This window comes from Lepisosteus platostomus, chromosome 5 (genome assembly GCF_059453375.1).
Source record: "Lepisosteus platostomus isolate fLepPlt1 chromosome 5, fLepPlt1.hap1, whole genome shotgun sequence".
In the NCBI taxonomy this organism is placed as follows: Eukaryota; Metazoa; Chordata; class Actinopteri; order Semionotiformes; family Lepisosteidae; genus Lepisosteus; species Lepisosteus platostomus.
In genome coordinates this window covers 17,565,338-17,587,782 of record NC_142615.1, presented here as the reverse complement: position 1 = coordinate 17,587,782, position 22,445 = coordinate 17,565,338, and the positions used below count along the sequence as shown (strand labels likewise).

General features: G+C 44.1%; 1 protein-coding gene, 2 non-coding genes and 1 pseudogene across 3 annotated transcripts; 2 read left to right on the top strand and 2 right to left on the bottom strand.

The window, feature by feature from the left end:
• LOC148664324 (U1 spliceosomal RNA) lies at positions 1-154 on the bottom strand (annotated as a pseudogene).
• Positions 155-7,627: 7,473 nt separating this feature from the next.
• LOC148664323 (U7 small nuclear RNA) lies at positions 7,628-7,685 on the top strand. Its single transcript, XR_015938981.1, has one exon. It is a non-coding gene; the product is annotated as a U7 small nuclear RNA (small nuclear RNA).
• A 156-nt stretch (positions 7,686-7,841) lies between these two features.
• Positions 7,842-8,465, bottom strand: LOC148664322 (histone H4 type VIII). Its single transcript, XM_088633059.1, has one exon. The coding sequence runs from the start codon at positions 8,301-8,303 to the stop codon at positions 7,992-7,994; it is 312 nt and encodes a 103-aa protein (XP_088489185.1). The 5' UTR covers positions 8,304-8,465; the 3' UTR covers positions 7,842-7,991.
• A 13,898-nt stretch (positions 8,466-22,363) lies between these two features.
• On the top strand, positions 22,364-22,445 carry trnal-uag (transfer RNA leucine (anticodon UAG)). Its single transcript has one exon. It is a non-coding gene; the product is annotated as a tRNA-Leu (tRNA).

The following is a 22,445-nucleotide window of genomic DNA, read 5'->3' as shown; positions in this document are numbered from 1 at the left end:
CAGGGGAGAGCGTGAACACAGTCCCCCACTACCAGAAATTATGCAGTCGAGATTCCCACATTTGGGGAATTCGCAGGGGTCAGCACAGCTGGAGTGCAATGGCCGAGCCTTGCTCTGGGTGAACCGATTTCGATTTCGATTTTTAAGAACTTTTATTTCCTTTTCACAATCAAATACAGGGCATCACAAATGCTTTACATTAATATACATACTTAAAACAGTATATATGATCACATCTTATTACATTTTGACACGGTACCAGTTACATAGCAACAATTTCTTTTTTCTGAAGCAAATCACATTCTTTACTTAAACATGATAATGTTTTTCACAGTTTCTTGAGATATTGACCTATGCCCTCTATTTCCCACAGATTTTCTGCTTCCTCCCTCCCTTCACTCCACAGATCTCTGAGGTAATAGTTCTCTCGGGTGATGAACAGGGCCAGGCTACCTGCTGCCTTGACTGGGACCTCGATGCCTTTGAACAGCCCCATGTTCCTCACTCTCCACAGGGCGTCTTTCCCACTGTTCACCACGGCCCAGATCCTGTCAAACACGTCAGGAGGAAGTTTGACAGGAGAGATGCCGTATATGACGAAAGCAGCGGTCAGGGTAAATTGGGGCGAGAGAGCTTGCAACCAATCTTCAAACTGTGCCCAGAAGGCCTTAGCAAAAAAGCAGGACCACAGGAGATGGGTCACAGTCTCCTCCTCGCCGCAGCCCACCCTAACGCAGCGAGGGCTGGGGGTGAGGCCTAAGAACTAAGAAAGTTCGTACCGGTAAGCACTGGTGGACGACACTCCAGGCTAAATCTCTGTGAATGTTGCACAGAAACTTAGAGGATGTGTGTTTCCACACCTTCCTTGTTTGGGTTGATGTTAAAATGCCCACAGGGGTCTGCCTATTGTTCTGGGGTGCAACGAAATCTTCCAGTTTTTGGACGCTGACATCTCGGAGGGGAATATGGCGAATTGGGTGAGATCTTAGAAAACTTTTAACTGTCCCATAAATTGCAGGGCATGTGTCAGAGAGTGGGACATCCAGCTTGGGTCTGACACCACACACTCTGAACACCTCCCTACCTACCCAGAGCCTGGCACAATAAGTCCAGGTACGTGCTGCAGGTGCTGTTGCAAAGCCTCTCAGCACAGAGGCCAGGAAAATGCACAGCAGCTTCGTAGCAATATCTGGGACAGACTTCCCCCCTGAGGGTAGCGGCCTGTACATTATTTCCCTTCTGAGTCTTTCCTGCTTCCCACCCCATAGAAATTGAAACATCAATCTCCTCAGCACTGCCGCAACACGGTGTCGGATTGGGAAGGTAGAAGCCAGAAAATTCAAGACAGGCAAGAGCTCGGCTTTGATGACCAGCACCTTACCTGTCATGGTGAGGTCTCGGTCCTTCCATTGCATCAGTTTTTTGTTTAAGATTGGCAATTTGTTCTGCCAATTTACTGTTCCCATCTCTTCTCCAAAATACACCCCCAGGACCTTAATTCTCTTCTCTTGCAGCCTGAGGTCATGTCCTTCTTTTGGCTCCCTCCAGTTCTGATAAAAAATCTCACTCTTAGATTTGTTAATTTTTGCAGAGGAAGCCAAAGAGAAACGATCACATCACTGCAGAGCTCTGCTTATTGAGGCATTGTCAGAGAGGAGCAGGGTGACGTCATCCATGTATAGAGATGTCTTTACCTCTCCTCCCCCACTTCCAGGCACTGGTATCCCATTAATGGCCTGATCCTGGCGCAAGGCACAGGCTAAGGGCTCCATAGCCAAAACGAATAACAAGGGGGATAATGGGCAGCCCTGCCTCACCCCTGAACAGACTTCAAAGGGGCGTGATCTATTGCCATTAACCATTACTCTGCTGTTGCTACCTGTGTACAGCAGGTTAATCCACTTTCTCATGATGGGGCCAAACTTCATGTGCTCAAGTACCGATGTTAAGTACTGCCGGTTTAGGCAGTCAAAGGCCTTTTCTAGGTCTACACCTAAAATGCACAGAGGGAGGGAGCGATCCTCTGAGTACAGACAGACATCCCTCAACAAGGCCAGGTTGTCGCTCATCAGGCGTCCTGCTATCCCACAAGTCTGTTCTTTCCCTACCAGTGAGGCCACTACATTTTGTAGGAGCAGGAAAAGGGCTTTGGACAGAATCTTAGTGTCCATGCCTAACAGGTTGAAGGGTCTCCAGTTCTTTATGTCATTCTTTGCTCCTTTCTTAAACAAGAGAGAGATAGTGCCTTCTCTAAAGGAGTCAGGCAGCAATTCTGTCTTATAGCTTTCCTCGAATAGGAGCAGTAGCGGATCCTGAAGCAGATCCCAAAAGGTGCAGTAAAATTCTTTAGGGAGCCCGTCAGCACCCGGATTTTTCCCCTTTTGTAAGCTCTCCATAGCCTGTCTCAGCATTTCTACTGTCAAATTCCTCTCAAGTACTTCCCTATCTTCTTCACTCAAAACGTTTTCTAGCTTTGAGGTAAAAAAATGAATTTCTTCATCCTTTACCTCTGTAGAGCTGTACAGTCTTGAGTAGAAGGCCTCGGTGCAGGAGAGGATAGCACTCGGCTCTGTTCTCTCTCTTCCCTCCTCATCAACTACACTTTCCATGACAGACTTGGAGCCTACCACTTTCCTGAAAAAGAAGCGAGTACACTTCTCATTTTCTTCCAAGAACTGCACTCAGCTTCTTAACAGCACTCCTCGACTACTTTCTTTCGCTATGCTCCGGATGTCCTTTTTTAAGAGGGTGATATCCTTGAGCACATCGAAGCCACTGTGCAGCATCGTGTAGAGACGCTGCAGCTGCCTCTGTTTCCTGGCTAGCACTCCTCTCCGTCTGGCAGCAGCCTTCCTTCCCTCAGCCATGAAAAAGGCCTTTGTCCTCACCTTCACCTCCTCTCACCACTCTCCTACTGACCCATACAGACACTGCAAGGACAGCCACTGTGATAGTTTCTCCTTGTAGCGGGATACTAATCCCCTCGTTCTCTAGCAGCTTTGTGTTGAGTTTCCAGAGGCCTGGGCCAAAGACAGTCCCGCCCTTGAGTTCCACTCTACACCCTAAAGCCTGATGATCTGAGAAGAAGACAGGCTGAAGAGTGACCCCAACAACTTTCATTTTCTCTGACACAAAGCAATAGTCAATTCTGGAGCTGCTATTCCTCCCTGACCATGTATATCCTGCTGTTGTGGGATATATACATCTATATGTGTCTGAGAGTTTAAAGTCTTGAACTAAGTTTTGCAGGGCCAGTGAGCTGGAATCCAATTTTATCGGCCTTTTGGCTAAGATCAAGTTCAAGTGGCATGCCCGCAGTTCTTGTCTTTCCAAAGTTCTAGAAGGCGATCGAAGATCCTGAAGAGCGCTTGAGCTGGTATCACCCTAGGTTGAGCCTAGGGGGTTAAGGCCAAGCAGCAGCTGAGCTGGGTGGGATCCGGCAGCAACGTTCTCTCTCTCTGCTCTCTCCTCTCCCCTCTCCCTTTCTCTCTCTCTGCCTCCTTGGCCTCTTGGCTGGGAGTAGGTACTCGTGGCCTGCCCGCGGTGCTTACTTTCTTCCTCGAGACACGGAAGCACTATCCGCTCCCTCCCTCTCTCTCCTCCTGCGCCTGCACCTAGCTGGGCTTTGCCCACAAGGACAAAGGCCAGGGCTCCCTCGCTGCTCCTTTAGCAGCTAAACCCTCCTCTCCACAGGACCTTGCTCTCTCTCTTTCTCTCCTTTTTTCTTTTTTCTCCTTTCCAGATGGCAGACAAGAAGACACTGATCCGGTTCCACTGGACCAAGAAAACAGAGACGATGCCAACTGCGAAATCCTTTTTCATTACCTTCCTGAGAGGGATCCTGCAGTTGGTGGCCGGAGATCTCTACTGCCTGCAAGACAACAAGGCAGAGAGATACATGGAGGCCTACATGGCCACGGACGCCTCATATGAAAAGGCCACGAAAATTATCAGAGAAAAAGAGGGGCACCTGGCAAAAACCTGCCGGGCAGCCAAAAAGTGCGATGGATGCGGCGTCGAGGGACACCTCCTTCACTAATGCAAGGTAAGCAAACCTTCGTTTGCGCAGGTGGTGGAAGCCGACCGGCAGAAACCGGTCTCAAGACAAAGGGAGATAGGTGAGAACAAAGAACCCGCACCTCCCCTGCAGAGAACCGAAACTGCCGAGGCCACACCCCAGCCGCACCAGTGCCTCAAGATGGCCGCCAGGACGATGGACAAAATGGCTGACCGGAGGAAGGGCCCTGGATAACTCCCAGCAAGAAGGGAAAGCGGATCCACCTTCCGAAAGACAAAAGAAAAGAGTGGTAAGGGAGAACCGTTTCCTCGTCCTAGAGGAAACGGAACTTTCTTCCCCTGAGGCCCAGGAACCAACGGAGGAGGCAGCCCAGGAAATGGAAACCCTCCCCCCCGAGGCCCAAAGATGACAGGAAGTGACAGCCCAGGAAACGGAACCCCCCTCCCCCGAGTCCCACGGACAACAGGAGGAGGCAGCCCAGGAAGTCGGAACCCCCTCCCCTGAGGCCCAGGAGCAACAGGAAGAGGCAGCCCAGGAAGTGGAGCCCCCCTCCCCCAAGGCCCAGGAGCAACTGGAGGTCCCCGAAACTCCTGGAGAAAGGGAAGAAAAAAGCCTTCCCGAAGCAGTGGCGGAGAGTATCCTCGAGGAAGACTAGGATTACTTTGAAGCCGCCCTGGAGCCTGGACTGATGGTAGGGCTGGACCTGTCCAGCATGTTTACCTTTCAGTCCCCAGCGATACCTGGAGGGAGCCCAGCATATTCCCCCCAGGACCCGAACGAGAGGAGTTACATCTAGGCTAAACAGTGCCCAGATGTAGACTCCCAAGTTTTCCACTGTAAGCACAAAGAGAAGAGGTTCAACTTTCACTTGTTTAATCATGACTGTGAAACTTATCTTTCTAACAACTAACGTGAGAGGGCTAAGAGACCCGGTGAAAAGACGGGGAGTCTTTCATGATCTGGCCTCAAAGTCTTTCTCAGTTTGTTTCTTACAGGAGGTCCACCTGAAGGATGAAAGCGACAAGCTGACATTCAGCAGGGAATGGACGAAGGGAGAATCATGCTGGAGCGTAGGAGGGGTCCACTCTTCCGGAGTGGGAATCCTCCTCGGAAACCCAGAGATGACGCTGGTTTCCTCCTTCTCGGTGGTGCAGGGCCGGATCCTGGTAGTAGACATCGACTGGAGGGGGCAGAAGTTGAGAGCAATTAACGTCTATGCTCCGACGGAACCCTCTATCCGGAAGGAAGTGTTTGCTGACCTGGCCAGCTGCTGCACCACCAACAGACAGGTGGTGCTTGGCGGGGACTTCAACGTCGACCGGGAGAAGGGGAGCGATGCTAGCTCGGCAGAGCTGGAGTCGCTACTCAAGCAGTTCTCACCGGTAGACGGTTTCAGACGGTGCTGCCCTAACGACACCGGAACGACATGGAAAAACTCCCGGGGAGTGTGCAGCCGCCTGGACTACATCTTTCTGCACACGACCTGCTCCCTGGAGTCGGCGACGGTGTCCCCGGAGGGGTATTCCGACCACGAGCGATTGATGGTGGTGGCTAACACCAACCTGTCGCCATTCGGTCGTGGGTACTGGAAGCTGAACCGGGAGATACTGGAGGAAGATGAATTCAAGGCACTGTTCCGTAAAGACTACGCGAGCTGGGTCGATCTGAGAGACGGCTACAGCTCCATGGTGGAATGGTGGGAGTCGGTGAAAGACAGGACCCGAACCCTGGCGCAGACGTACTGCAGACGGAAGGTGGCCAGGGAGAGGAAGGAAGCTGCATGACTCCAGGGCCAACTAGAGGAGGAGTACAGCTCGGCTAACGGGGGAGGAGCCTTCAATTCAGCCCGGGCACGGGACCTGAAGGAGAGGCTCCGCAAACTCAATCAGGTCCGAAGAGCCCAGAAAAAGAGTGTGATCCACGGCCTGAGACGGGGAAATGGAGAGGAACTGCTGGCCGAGAGCGACAAGGTAGAAGCGGCCACCGCTTTCTACACGGAGCTCTTTTCAGAAAAGCAGACGGAGGTGGTGAGGGAGGACTTGGAGGGTCCGATTGCGGCCGAGGAGCTGAAGGCGGTGCTCTTGTCCATGGAGAATGGCAAGGTGCCAGGGCCGGACGGACTCCCCAAGGAATTCTACACCTGCTTCTGGGACACCCTGGCGGAAGACCTGGTGGAAGTGGCGCAGGAGATCTTCCGCCGGGGGAAACTCGGAGACACCATGAGGGAGGGCTCCCTGCTCTTCAAGAGCCCTTAGCAGAGACGGTGAGACGGGACCCTGTCATCGACGGCCTGGAGATACCGGGAGGCGTGGGGGAAACCCTGAAGATCTCCCAGTACGCCGACGACACGACGCTGTTCCTGAGGTCGGACAGGGGGTTGAGGAGGGCCCTGCAGATCATGGAGCAATACTCCAGAGTCTCGGGGTCGAAACTCAACCGCCGAAAGAGCAAACTGAAGTTCTTCGGGCCCTGGAAGCACAGGACGACGGCGCCGGAGGGTCTCGAGCTCTGCACGGAGCCCCTCAAAATACTGGGAGTTTCCTTCCAGAGCCAGGACAACGAGACCAACAACTGGACCAAGAGGATCGCCAAGGTGAACGCGAAGCTGGGTCTGTGGAAAACGCGGTTGCTGTCCTACACAGGGAAAGTGATCCTGCCGGCTTTGGTTTACCTGGCGGTGGTGTACCCGCTGCCGGCCAGACTCAGACGAGCGCTGCAAGGGATGATCTTCGGCTTCGTCTGGGGCGGGAAGTACGAGTACATCACGAGAAACCGGATGTGTCAGCCGGTCGAGGAAGGGGGTCGAGATGTCCCACATTTCTCCCTGAAACTCGACTGCATCTTCTACTGCAACCTCTGTCGGGCGCTGCGGGAGCCCATCGGACCTCAGGAGGAGGATGAAGTGCCTAGTCGCCAAATGGGGTTTCCCCACGGCAAGGGAGCGCTGGAAAGGACTTTGGGCCCTATACAGGGATTAAAGGACAATAGCGAGTGGTAGGTTTGGAGGGACTCTCTTATTTGCGCAAATCCGCCCCCACTTGCAAAGATTGATAACGGACAATCAATCTCCGTTACGCCGTTGTTATTTATTACATGGAGTGTTAATATGTGTGAGATGTTTCTTTTGAGATGTTTATTTTGCGGAATAAAGTATATTTTGTAGAACAAAAAAAATCTTATGACAAGGTTTACAAGTTATCTGTTGAACTACATTCTAATAGGTGTGGTCACATTCCAGGTCATTTGTTTACGTTTTTGTTTCTGGAGTACCTGTTAGATGAAATGTGCTAATATGTAACCTAACTCCAGTGTGAATAACTAGAAGACGGGAGCAGCTCCATTCCAGACCAAGGGAGCTTTGAGATTGGCTGGGCCAGATCTCTCATTTGCATATCTGATTTGGAAATACAACACTAAACCCCCTTCTTGCATGGATTTAACTTGCACCCAAGAGACCCCTACTGTGTATTGCTACTTATTTTTTATGATAAGTGGTGATTACCAGTTGACAGGTTTCATTTGTTGAATTATAAATGGTTCTGTATTATCACCCTGAATGGCCTGTACTCAAGGTTTGGTAGGGTATGTGTTTTCATTTCATTTACCAACTGGAATTTTTGCTCTTTTAGTATTTGTCTAGAAGGCTTTCTAAAGTCAGGAAGCCCATTTATTTGGTGAAAAAAGATTCTGTATTAATATTAATATTTCTCATACAACATAAATAGGGTCTTTTATGAATAAAAAGATCTTGCACTTGGAAATCTTGATAAAGCTGTGTGCTTCCATACACTCTAGCAGTTTTGATTCCTAATATTTGACCTTAGGTGTGGGAACGGGTCTTTTTTGCAATTTGATTTCCAATTGATCAGCACAGTATAGAAAATAGACCCATAAAGCAACCTCAGCAGTGACAAATGTCACTGGGTCACCTGGGTTTATACGTCGGGGTCCAGTAGTGAAGCTCCGCTCCTGTTTAGCTTCCGAAGCCGTACAGGGTGCGGACCTGGCGCTTCAGCACGTACACCACGTCCATGGCGGTGACGGTCTTCCTCTTGGCATGCTCGGTGTAGGTGACGGCGTCGCGGATGACGTTCTCCAGGAACACCTTCAGCACCCCGCGGGTCTCCTCGTAGATCAGCCCGGAGATCCGCTTCACTCCCCCACGGCGAGCCAGGCGGCGGATGGCGGGCTTGGTGATTCCCTGGATGTTGTCATGGAGAACCTTATGGTGACGCTTAGCGCCTCCTTTCCCAAGTCCCTTTCCGCCTTTGGCTCTTCCAGACATCTTTGTAACGAACAGTTCTTTCCATACCCTATGCGGACGACACAATCCGACGAAGTGGGGAAACACTGGGGAAACGTCATGCAGGAATACGGGGCTGAAGACAGGAGGGCGTGTCCAAGGTGCGCTGGTGCACAGCGGAGGTGTGGCCGAGGCGAGCAATCCAAAAGAGAAGTCCTAAGGGAATATCCAAAACACATGAGAAAGTCCAAAACCAGAAGATCCATCAGAACAAGTTAAAAACCGCGAAGACCGGCGGACAGGGAACAGGAACGGGAACCGAGATTAAAACCTTAACGGGACCAGGCGCTTCCATGTCCCAGACTCGCACGATACGGAAATCAGATGCAGAGCCCGGATGAGCGTCAGCGCCTGGCTTTTAAGGTGGGCTGGGAATGGGAAACATGTGCAGAGAATGAAGTCTTAAGTGAAAGGGCTGGAGCACCCTTAAGGAGGGGGAACTAATATCGTGACAATCTTCTAGTTATCAGCTGTGAACACGACACACACTGCTCATCTTTGATGTACAGATGCAGCCATTCAAAGTGCGCGGTACAGACACGTACCAGAGGTAATTGGCTACGGCGTCGTGCATCCTGACGCGCGATGACGCAAAATACCGCGGTATTTTTGCCGAGACAAGTTGCCTTTCTTATACGCGGAGGGATCTACTCGTGAGATGTCCGCTCGGTCCATTTCTGAGCTCAGTATAAGGTGTAGAAAGCATGACTGTCATCATAACCCGCCTCTCACCCTGGCCCGAGCCTGAAGCATGCCCCCTAGTGCAGGGTTAGAGGTGTGGAATAATGTTGTGACTATTGCTTCATCAATAACATGCTGATTGCATGTTTCTAGATGGGTATAACAGAGATCTCAACTACTGAGGGGCCTTACTAATAATTGCTTACACTTATATACAGATGCAGCCATTCAAAGTGAGCGGTACAGACACGTACCGCAGGTAAGATGACACGGGGTACCGCGGTGCGTGATTGGTTGACCGACAGGGGCACTCGTGGTCCGTTGGTCTGTCGTAGAAAGACTTACTGTAAACGTCTTTACTGTGCCCGTTGTAGCTATTGAATTTTACCACTGAAGGGAAATCTTCAGTGGTAAAAAGCATAAAAAGCATAAAAGCATAAAAAGAATAGGAGCATACTGTAACGCGTGTGAAGGCCATAAACGATATTAATTTTGGAACATAAACATACAGTATATAGCTGGTCTTGGTACTTTAAAGAAAAAAATACACACCAGTATTCCATTTCTCCCTAAACATTGTAAGCTTCGAAGTCTTTAACGTGATACCGGAGTCAACAAGCATCCTTTTAGAATTTGATTAAAAGGGAATATAATATGGAATTGCGTATCTCAAGAATTTAATAATGGTATGATTACATCCGTGTGCTGCGACAGGGCTGTGTAGGGCTGTTTCGCCTGCCTGTTCATGCGAGCTGTCTTGTAGCCTACCTGGTCTAGGTGCGTGACTACCAACTGACAGGTTGTGTGTTCGAATCCAGCTGGTGCTGGACTTTTCATTTTTATTTATTTATTTTTTAATCGCGTAACATAAACATATTACTGTATGCAAACTTTACTGTATACAGTATGTATATGTATATTTAATGTCTTAACTGTGCCCATTTAATTGAATTTAAAAAAATTATTTGACACGAACATTAAGCTGTTTACATCTTCCGCCTGAGAACAGTCACCCGTTGCTACCCAACGCAGAAACACAGCCACTAACTAGCGAAGAGAGGACATTAGCTACCCAATATGATAAAGAAATAAATGATTATTTTGTTTATTTCTTTTGCACATTTATTTGAACATTTCTATCGATTGTACAAGCACTTGGAAACTGTCCAATCCCTACTTCATCAGGCATTTTACCGGTCTGGCGCCGGTCTGTGTCTTCCAGGATATAATGCCAGGGAACTCTTGTTTTTATGTCCACTATAACAGACAATCTCCTTTGCTTTTAACCGAGCGTTTAATAATTTCCTAAAATGAAAGAGATTTACTTTATTTCCCTCACGGGATCAATAAAATTATCTATCATCTGTCTAAACTATGGGACAGAATTTTGGGGTCTCCCCATACCAGAGATTATGGTAGGGCTTCAGAATGGTGATTAGCTGACACCATCTGACACCCCTCTGATTGGAGAAAAAAGACGTGCTGGTTTGCTATACATACTGTACCAGGAAGAGGATTTCTTTCTATTCAAAACGTGTATTTTAAAAGTTTAAGAAGTAAAAACCTTACAGCGTACACAGATTTCTAAACTGATCAGGATCGTTATCTTTGTCTTATGCATAATAATGTTCACCGCTCTGTCCAGCAAATTAATAATAAACTTTATTTTATATAGCGTTTTAAACGAATAAGTAATTAGATTGCTCATAAACCTAATCACTTGCTTTTTCTTTTTATTTAGGCTCAGATTTCAACTATAGATCGTATTATAAATAACCATAATAACAACCAACCAACAAAAACAACCATATAAACATAATACCAACCAAAAACATAGATAACAACCACAATACAAAATCAAATATATCAAACCATTTTACTCTCGCAAATTCCACCAATTATCATAATCCCGCCCCTTATGCAAAACCAAACCCTCCTCCCATCCCAGTTTATCCTCTTTATCATAAACAAAATCCACCTCAATTTTCAACATAAAGCATTACACAAAATCAATACCTCAACACTCCATACTCAACAACGATAATTCACAAACAGCCAGAACATGTAACTACACATTCCCAAACAGACCTAATTTCAATAGCCCCGCCCCTTATGCAAAACCAACATCCCTCCCCTGTTCTCTCTCTCCCCTGGCGGTTGTAATTGTTTTTATTTTCAAATAAATTTTAGCAAAGTCATGTATTTTAAAAATCTTAAGATTTTTATATTTATGTCTTTATTTAGTGGTTTCATTAGTGACAAAGGCTAAACTTTCTTGGAAAAATGTATTTTATGTAAACCATGTTTGCTATTAATTCATTCAGGGCTAAAATATGTTCATTGTCTTCTAATGAAAGAAGGGTTCCTTTCGCCGTAGTTGGGAGCCTAGCCTTTAACTAGTAAGTACTGTACTTACTGGGTTTTTGAGGGGGGGGAGGTGTCTTTCGCTGGAAATCTCGCCTCCTACTTTGAAAATACCCGTGAAACCGGTTCAATTCGTCACAGCCAGCACTCCTGCAGAGAGGGGGGTTGTACTTGCAGTGTATACAGTACACGCGTTATGCTCTTCGTTAATGTCTAAGCCGGAACATATCATTATATCTCATTTTGTATTTCTTAAAAAAAAATCGTTTTCCCAGCCTTACAGTATTGTTTTTAACCTGTAGTAGTTCAGGTGGGTAGCTGCGTCAGCATGCGTAGGCTGCAAAGGAACAAGTAATAGGTTTATTCCATGCTGAAAAAAAGAAGAAAGAGAACACAACGTTTCGGCCGTGGAGCCTTCTTCAGGTGTGAGAGAGACAGGGCAGTAGGCAAAGGTAAAGTAGCAGGAGAACAAAGGTTGAGAGGGAGGAGGAGTGAGAGGCGGGAGCAGGGGACAGAAAGAGATGCCAATCAAGAGGTGTGAAGTCAGAATGGGTGCAGAGAGGTGTGAAATGAAACTTCCAATGAATGGAGAAAATTTAAAAGAACAGTAATCTGTCGTTAAGGGAAGGGAGAATGTGTGATCCTACCTGCAGAATAATTTTAGTTTCGGTGGTCTTTCTGATGTATGAGTTCGGAAAACCGTCTTTGAGAACACAGACGGAGAGATTAGAGTGGTCGTGGCCGTCAGAGGTCAGGGCTGTGAAGATTAAAGATCTCTCCAAGCCCATTGTTTCTCATTTCACCTCTGACGGCCACGACCACTCTAATCTCTCCGTCTGTGTTCTCAAAGACGGTTTTCCGAACTCATACATCAGAAAGACCACCGAAACTAAAATTATTCTGCAGCTAGGATCACACATTCTCCCTTCCCTTAACGACAGATTACTGTTCTTTTAAATTTTCTCCATTCATTGGAAGTTTCATTTCACACCTCTCTGCACCCATTCTGACTTCACACCTCTTGATTGGCCTCTCTTTCTGTCCCCTGCTCCCGCCTCTCACTCCTCCTCCCTCTCAACCTTTGTTCTCCCGCTACTTTACCTTTGCCTACTGCCCTGTCTCTCTCACACCTGAAGAAGGCTCCACGGCCGAAACGTTGTGTTCTTTTTTTCAGCATGGAATAAACCTATTACTTGTTTTTAACCTGTAAAGCGCTTTGAGGAGCCACCTTTAAAGGCACCATATACAATAAAATTCATTATTATTACTATTGTAAATTTGATGGACAGAGAGGTGAACATTATTACACAGAAGACAAAGATAGCGATTTACATTGCATTGTGTATCGTGCTGCTTTAATACAGTTTTAAATAATTAAAAGTCTAAACAGTATCAGCTTTATTTATGGGTTTTAAATAAAGGTGATTTAAATGCGATTTAAATCAATATAAATGTTTATATTGTAACGCATAGGTGACTATTCATTGTTATTTAAATGACTTAAATTCGATCATGTTGTGATATTTAGAAATATACATTTGTTTGGTGCGAGTGAAGTTTTATTTAATCTCTGAGCCATACTGATTCTTCTGGAAGCCAGTTTCTGCCAGGGAGTAAAAAAAAAAACACACTATGGTATTCTCTCCAATGCAGTGCAGTTAAAAACATACCTCTGATGCTGCTCCTAAATGAATATCGTTTATGACCATCAGAAGCTTTATGCTCCTTTTCTTTTTTCCAGTGGATTGAACAGGGAGAGGCATTTCATGATGTACTTTTCACTGATGAAACAACAGTGGCTCTGGAACAGTTTTCAACCATGTCGTTTTATAAAAAGGGGAGATATGTACACGTTACTGAAGCTAAAAGTTTAGCCTTTGTCACTAATGTAACCACTAAATAAAGACATATAGAAATCCCTACGTTACAGACTGTATATGGCTGGTATTGGTAGTTTAAAGAAAAAATACACACCAGTATTCCACTTTCTCCCTAAAAATTTTAAGCATCAGAGTCTTACATATGGTTATTTCGGAAACGTTTGTACGTGCTCCTTCTGACCATGTTACTGTTTACTGTTACTGACCATTTTAAGTTTAAGTGCCTGTGGGCACTTTTCCTGTCAGTGGGGGGTGGACCGTCTTTCATTAGAAGGTTAGTCTGTTCTACTCTGAGAATGTAGAGGGGGTGGAAAGTGCCCGCGGTCATTTAATTAGTATTAAAATTCACACTGATTCCCTTGCGAAGATACGGACATAGGAATATTCGTGCGTGGTCAAAAAATGGCATAAAAACGACAAAGTGAAGGCTGTGAAAACATTCACAATGTACTTTATACACAAAGCAAATATAACCCCCCCCCCCCCCTACCACCTCTCTCAATTCAATTCAAGCAGCTTTATTAGCATGACAGATGGGTACAATCAGTGTTGGGTATTTACTTTGCTTTGAGATGCCACTTTTAAAGGTGATATATAAAATCAAGGCTTTAACTTGTTTTAACTCCGCAAGTCTGAGTTCTTGTGTCTGTCCTATCCGAACTCGAAAGTATTACAATATGTATCTTTATAGCAGGTGGTGTACAGCTTTTTAGGATAGATTACACTTTTCTAAAATGTATTTAAAAAATAAAAACGATTACAATCTAATCTTTCCACGTTTGATCCCAAAATAAATCTAAACGGGGAGAAAGCTATGCTGAAAGTTTATTAAAATACTTAGAAGACAAAGATATCAATTTATGTTGCATTTGTCTGATTGTGAATCAAAAAACACATATATTTAAACCCGCATTTGTGATTTAAATCAAAACGTTATTTAAATCAATATAAATGTTTATATTGTAACGCCTAGGTGACTATTCATTGTTATTAAAATGACTTAAATTCGATCATGTTGTGATATTTAGAAATATAAATTTGTTTGGTGCAAGTGAGGTTTTATTTAATCTCTGACTCAGTGATGGCCTGGCATGGTGAGGTGTGCTGGCAGCTATGTGGTGTTACGCAGTGGTGGCCTGACACGGTGAAGTGCGCTGGCAGCTGTGTGGTTTGACGCAGCTGGTGGCATGGCACGGTGAGGTGCGCTGGCATCTGTGTGATGCAGTGGTGGCCTGGCATGGTGAGGTGCGCTGGCAGCTGTGTGATGCAGTGGTGGTCGGGTATGTAGAGGTGCACTGGCAGCTGTGTGTTGTGACGCAGTGGTGGCCTGGCACGGTGAGATGCGCTGGCAGCTGGGTGATGCAGTGGTGGCCTGGCACGGTGAGGTGCGCTGGCAGCTGTGTGGTGTGACGCAGTGGTGGAAATGTTCACCATGTTTCACCATGCTGAAAATGTTTGTACCAAACTTTTTTGAGGCCTGTTTAATTGTGTCTGAAGTCTGATGTTGTAATTTTTTTTTGTTAAAAAGATCCATGAAAATGTCACTACTAAAGTTAGCTGGTACTGTTGGTATTGTAAGTGGCAAGTAGAGCTCATATTTTAGATTTTGTGTAGTTGCTAGCGTTGAACTGCGTGTTGGATGCACATGAATATATTCATTATATGCCAGCGCACCTCACGGTGCCAGGCCACCACTGCGTCACACCACACAGCTGCCAGCGCACTTCACCGTGCCAGGCCACCACTGCATCACACCACACAGCTGCCAGCGCACCTCACGGTGCCAGGCCACCACTGCATCACCCACCTGCCAGCGCACCTCACCGTGCCCGGCCACCATTGCATCACACAGCTGCCAGCGCACTTCACCGTGCCAGGCCACAACTGCGCCACACCACACAGCTGTCAGCGCACCTCACCGTGCCAGGCCACCACTGCATCACACAGCTGCCAGCGCACCTCACCGTGCCAGGCCACCACTGCGTCACAACACACAGCTGCCAGTGCACCTCTACATACCCGACCACCACTGCATCACACATATTTCAGCGCTATATATTTCATGGATATTATGGAATATACTGGTACTGTTGGTATTGTAAGTGGTATTGTATTGTGTAGTTGCTAGCGTTGAACTGTGTGTTGGATGCACATGAATATATTCATTATATGCCAGCGCACCTCACCGTGCCAGGCCACCACTGCGTCACACCACACAGCTGCCTTGGCACTTCACCGTGCCAGCCCACCACTGCGTCACACCACACAGCTGCCAGCGCACCTCACCGTGCCCGGCCACCACTGCATCACACAGCTGCCAGCGCACTTCACCGTGCCAGGCCACAACTGCCCCACACCACACAGCTGTCAGCGCACCTCACCGTGCCAAGCCACCACTGCGTCACATAGCTGCAAGCGCACCTCACCGTGCCAGGCCACCACTGCATCATACAGCTGCCAGGGCACCTGACCGTGTCAGGCCACCACTGCGTCACACATATTTCAGCGCCGTATATTTCATGGATATTATGGAATATAATGGATGGATATCTTAGTTATCTTTCTAGTTCACAGGTTTGCATGCATAATTTAATTTTGAAAGCCACTGAGACATCAGGTACTACTGTTGTATTTATGAGAAAGAAACAAAACAAAAAACATACTAACAACTGTGCCATCCTACTCCTTAGTTAATACATTTTATTATTCATAAACAGTTAACATTGTTAGCAAAATATTTTGAATTATATTTAACCCTATTTTTTCTTTAGTTTTGTATTTAACTTATTATATGATAGTCAGACTTAATGTATATTTGAACATTGAAAATATATTTTTACAAGATTTTACATTAAGCACTTAAAATTAATATGGTTAATAATAGTAAACTGTAACATGCTGTAACAAGATCGGTTAAACTGCGAAGAAAATGCTTTCAGAGAAAATGTTTCAGGTGTGAAGAACATAGATCTCCAATGCAATTTCAACCAAACCTGTTCCCACACACCCTGCCCCCACTACCATTAGAATATACACAAACATTTTAGCGTTTCATTCTGAGCAGAAGACCCTCACACCTGAAGAGTGCTGGCTGTGACGAATTAAACCGGTTTTACAGGTTTCAATCACAGACCATGTGACATGGGACTCAGTAAACTAACACACAGCGCCACCAGATTTGATAATACCTAACCAAAATCCGCAATATGGAAACAGAACCTGTTTAATTGTTGATAGATTATGTACTCGTAACATTTTTTCAAGACGAACTACAACATTTAAAAAATGACTTGTATGTACTTGATATCTCTAATCAATCCACGGGTCCCAGCACAAAACGAAACTAAAACGAATACCGTTTCGCCCTTCTTATTAGTTGCTCAAAAGTAATTTGACCGTATGAAATGCATAATATAAACCTAGAAACATATACGTGAGCAGTACTTAAGCACATACCTCTCAAATACTGTAAATCAAGTTAAAAATATCTCAAGACCGATTCTAGTCATAATGAAACCATGTTTCATGTATGTTTTCTTTTTCATCTTGAAATAACTCATTTCTAAATACCTTTTTCACTGTTAACATCTTGCAGCAACTCTGCCACAAAATATACACTCTGACAGTTCATCCTGCTACCAACATTAAATAAAACAAATCTTAAGATTTCTATATTTATGTCTTTATTTAGTGGTTTCATTAGTGACAAAGGCTAAACTTTCTTGGAAAAATGTATTTTATGTGCTGCGGAAAAAACTGACTTGCTTTAACAAAATATGTTTACAAATCCTTTCACCTGGCATTTTCGTAGTTAGAAATTATGGAACGCTCTGTTAAAAGCAAGGGAGTTTTTATGTCCGTTGCAGTTCTTTTGCAACATTAATATAATTATATCATTATTAATTTCTTGAGATACGCGATTCCATATTATATTCCCTTTTAATCAAATTCTAAAAGTATGCTTGTTGACTCCGGTATCACGTTAGTTTAAGACTTCGAAGCTTACAATGTTTAGGGAGAAATGGAATACTGGTGTGTATTTTTTTCTTTAAAGTGCCGATTCCTGGAACACCCCTCTGAAGTGGTTCCATAAAATCTGGTATACGGAAAAGAAAGCGTTGATAAATACAAGTGTCTTTTAAAACACTCTTTGCTGTGCTCTTGAGGATCCTTGTGATATTTTAAGCTCTAGTTGAATGATAGGTGTCGCATTTTACATCATTTTCGTAGTTAGAAATTATGAAACGCCCTGTTAAAAGCAAGGAAGTTTTTATGCCCGTTGAAGTAAAACAAAATGCCTGACAAAGTATGGCTTGGACAGATTCCAAGTGCTTGTACAAATGTGCTAAAGAAATTATACTTTGAGTATACAGCTTGTCCAAAGTCATCCATTATTAATACTATTAGTAATATCTTCAGTAAAGGCTTTGATGCATAAATATTTCTGATAAAGGTAGGTTGTGTACTTTTGTCCAACTGAGCAATCTTGCTTTCATAAAATATACCAACATTTTAATGACTGATGATTAACATGCTGTAATACAAAGTTCAAAATTAAAGGCTCAAATGCTGTGCATGAGAGGTTAAGCTCCCCCTGGCGGTTTTACAAGGCGACGCCGGATAGTTAGTCACGTGACACACGTGAACTGCGTGATACCCCGGTGGGCGTGAAATACCTATTTCGGTATGCCGCGAAATACCTCACCCATTTTGAATGGCTGCATCTGTATAATAGACATCTTTCTTTGATGTCTATTATACATCAAAGAAAGATTTTTATAGGTGTAGAAACTAGTAAATAAAGCCAATGATTTGTTTTAGAAATGTATTCTTAAAATATACAATTATTCACACCTTAACAATATGTAGTTCAAATTATACATTATATACAATATTGTATTCAAATGTCTAATCATTATAAAAAACACAACTAGTAAACTTCAGTTCCAAATTCTAGTAACATGGCAATATATATATATATTAATGACAAACACAAACTAATTACATGAACACGCTAATATTTAACTCAAAACCACATTTCGATTCAAATATAAATTTTTAAAATTTACAACTTCTTTATTTCCACGAAAATATTATTAATGTAGCACAAACGCTATGGTGATCCTCCTCTCGAGACTAATGAAATGTTTAATATGATCCCTCGAGAAAAAAAAGGAATCAATTTCCGCCTGGAATGATTGATGCCCCATCAAACATTTTGTAATATCCCTGGAAGTTTATACAGTAGAATCCTGGTTCTTGGCTTAAATTCAAGGTAAATGAGACTAAGGAAACGAGTTGGAAACTTGATGTCGAAGTGGGATTTAAATCACCCATTTCACATTTTACTTCATTGGGCAGTATGGGCCAGAGAGCAATACTACAGCGTCCCTTCGATAGCTCAGTTGGTAGAGCAGCGGAATGTAGTGGAGTTAACAGGGAATCCTTAGGTCACTGGTTCGATTCTGGCTCGAAGGAAAGTGCTTTTCATGTAATTTAATAAAAGAGTTAAAAAAGCGAATCTGTTTTATTCAGACATTGATCAAAAGCTCAATAATCAACTAAGCAAAGGCTCCTGTTCCGAATTCAGCCCACGTCTGATTGTCTTGTTTTGGCCAAGATCTGATCTTTGAATTAAGGGACTACACTGTCTGCTTTGTAATTCAAAAATACATACAAATGTCAAGTTTTTTGTAGATATAAAGGTGTTCTCTGGTTTCAAAGGATAGGTACTTAATTGGCATAATGATTTGGTATTGATTTTGTATCGTTGTATTATAAAGTTTGTGCTTTCTGTGTTTTTATCGTATTGTGAACTTATTTTTTAAACAAATGCTTACAAAGGCAAACACGGCACACATCTGTTTATACCAGCGGTGAATTGTACATTTTTATTAAGTACAAGCTACTGTGCACTTCTGGGAGTATAACAGGTTCGATATAAAGTGGCAAAAATATAAAAGGGGAAAATACCCCAGACTGCATGTAAAGCCCTCGTTGTGACTGTTTTAGATAAAATGGCGTACTATGCACGAAATGTTGCAGAAACACAATCTGATATTTTGATACAGGTAGGCCAGCGCTTCCAAAGCACAAAAATTCGTATTCTATATTCTGGTCGCTTGCAGATTAGAATGGCATATGTTTAGCAATAATATTATTTATGGTACCTGAAAGTTTCAGGTTGTTGCACAAAGCTAAGGTATGCGTATACGTGATCTGACAACTGGAATCAATTTCCTGTCGTTAAACTCTGTTTATTTTTAAGTTGAGGCCCAGGATCCAAATCTTCAGTTCTGATTTTTTAAAGTGATATCTTTCCTTCCTGTCGTGGAAGTCACACAATGTGAGCAATTGTTTTTTTTACGTTGCGATCCAAAGAGCCTCAGACGCACAGTCTAACAGTAACCAAACCAGAATGGATTCTGCTGGGAGCCGGGCTGAGCTCATTCTCACTCCCTGTGCTGAAAACAGAATTATTTCTTCCCCGAACATCGTCTACAGATCACTTGTGCGCTTTTAACCTTCTCGCAGCTACGGGCGAGACTGACGCTCATGATATGAAGGCACCCGCCGGAACACATTCTCTAACTCTCACAATCGCGACAGACTTCGCTTTTAAAAAAAAACGTAGATATAGCCCTGCAAAAAGCATTAGCTTTATCAGTTTTTACATTAATCTATTTTGAATCAAAGTTTGATTTTTTTTATTGCATTTTACATTATAATAATAATAATCATCATCATCATCATTATTGCTTACACTTATATAGCGCTGTTCTGGATACTCCGCTCAATGCGCTTTACAGGTAATGGGGACTCCCCTCCACCACCACCATTCTCCTGAATGATCACAGAGAGTCAGGACCTCGGTATTACGTCTCATCCGAGGGACGGCACCTGTTTACAGTTTAGTGTCCCCGTCATTGTACTGGGGTATCAGGATCCGCATTAACCGCAGGGTGTGCGCCCAGCGACAGAAACCAGATGTGTGTCGGGCTCGGCTGTGAGCAGGACAATGACGTCACGGGGACAAAGTAGAGGAAATCAAAACGGTTCTATAAAAGACCTGTGTCAGCTGTTGGTTTGCAGTCTGGACTCTAAATCCTCCGATCCGATTTTAAATCTCTCTAATACCTGAGCGGCTTCTTCCGAGTATTTATTCGTATACTTATTAGTAGTATGAAGAATGTGACAAATTTATGATTTCTTGGAACAAAATGGTTTTTATTTGCATTCGAAATGAAGCGGAATTTTAGCGCGACACACAAACCCTTTGTCTTTTTTAGATAGTGATTTTTAAACAGACATAAATGTAGAAAACGTGTTTTATTTTAGCACTACAATAGCAGGGTCAGTGGCGTAATGAATAACACGTCAGGACTTCCATCAGAAAATTATACTGTAGGTTGGACTGCCGTCTGGCTTGTTTCGTTTATACCACTTACATTCTTTTATATAAATGAACTCCACCTGAAAGCTATAGAACACACTTTAGGTAAGTTGTCTGCAGCCTCATGCGAATTTCGACAACTTACCCAAAACACTGTACTGTCTGGAGTTCAGCTCCAGCTCTGAACTCAATTGCAATGAAAACCCATGCGTAACATAACTGGAGAACAGCTGAACTTGTGCTCAGTTCGGTGATGAGGGTTCAGAACTGTCCTTGTTGTAATTAGCACGAACTGCACAGGCTCTGAATCAGACCATGTCAATTAGTCTGATCAGTGTAGGACACGTTAATGTAGAATTATTAATAGGTTTATTAGTTAGTTAGTTCAGGTTTACCCACCTGAACTAATGTAGAATTATTACTTGGTCTGTCTCTTGTTTGTATATAAATGAATGTCTCTGACAATGTAATGTTAGTTTTATGATGTAGGTCAGGCGTTGACATATGCACGAGTATACGAAATGTCTCACTCCTGATTCAACTCATGTTCTATAGGAGATTGGCGACGCCTCCTGTTTCTCGTACAACCATATCAGAACAGAAGACCGTGTCACCCACCTGTGATTCAAGATCGACTCGCATCTTTATCCCTTTTTTGTTCGTGATCATTATTTTCTTTAGTTATGATCAATATTGAACTTTTTCTAAATGAAATGACAATAATCAAACATGCAGGCAGATTTTTGAAAAGTATTCGGAATTGACAGGGTGCCCCTTTGGAACAGTCGTCAGAAAATGTGAGAAAATGAAAGTTATGTAAGCTCTCACACAAAGCATTGAAGATTGGAATCTGAGTGTAAAAAAGCTACCCGTCTCCCAATGATAGGCAGGGATACACACCATGACTCGAATAGACTCAGCAAACTTTAACACCTATGATATTACGAGTGCTTTGCACGTGTCAAATTTCAAGAAGGAACTACTACAACAGTTGTGGACATAATTCATTACCACCGGCAAAGTCCAATACCGGCAACCTCTGAGAAAATAATGTTCACTCATGGAATTTGGTCTTTGAACGGCTGGCGGGAAAATTCATTTATACTCCTGTTGCACCCTCAGCTGAAACATGTTAAAATAACAACGCAGATTTGTTAGAGAACCTGACAAGAATTATTGGGTTAGCACTGTATGTATTCTGGTATATTTACTTTAATTTTAATATAAATGTAAACATGCATGCTGTATAATCTATTGTAATTTTAAAATATGTTAGCTGAGGATGCGAGGGGGGCTATTATACCTTGTGAAACACGCAAGGAACTGTGAAAAAGGCTGGTATTTGAAAAAAATTGGCGATCACAAGAAAACCACAATTTATGTGGTATTATCATCAATATCCTTCAAAATCTATGTTCAAATGAAGGATTTAAAGAAACTATGAAAAAAGCAACAGTAATAGCAGAGGATTTTGATTTTTTCTCTTCAAGTCAGTAGATCGACATAGAGTTGCGCCCCTACAAACAGCACAAAGGATGAAACCCACCTCTTTCGTTATTGCTATGTTTGTGCCGGTGAAAGTAGCATTTGTGCTATTGAAAGCATCTCGGAAGATGAAGGTGCAGTCACTTCCACATGTCATGATATCATTAGATCCGACGACAAGAGCTGAAGCCCCCGGCATTTTCCAAGCCAGGAATGTGAGGAAGATAGGCAGGGAGGAAGGTAGGGTGGCCGAGCGGTCTAAGGCGCTGGATTTAGGCTCCAGTCTCTCTGGGGGCGTGGGTTCGAATCCCACCGCTGCCA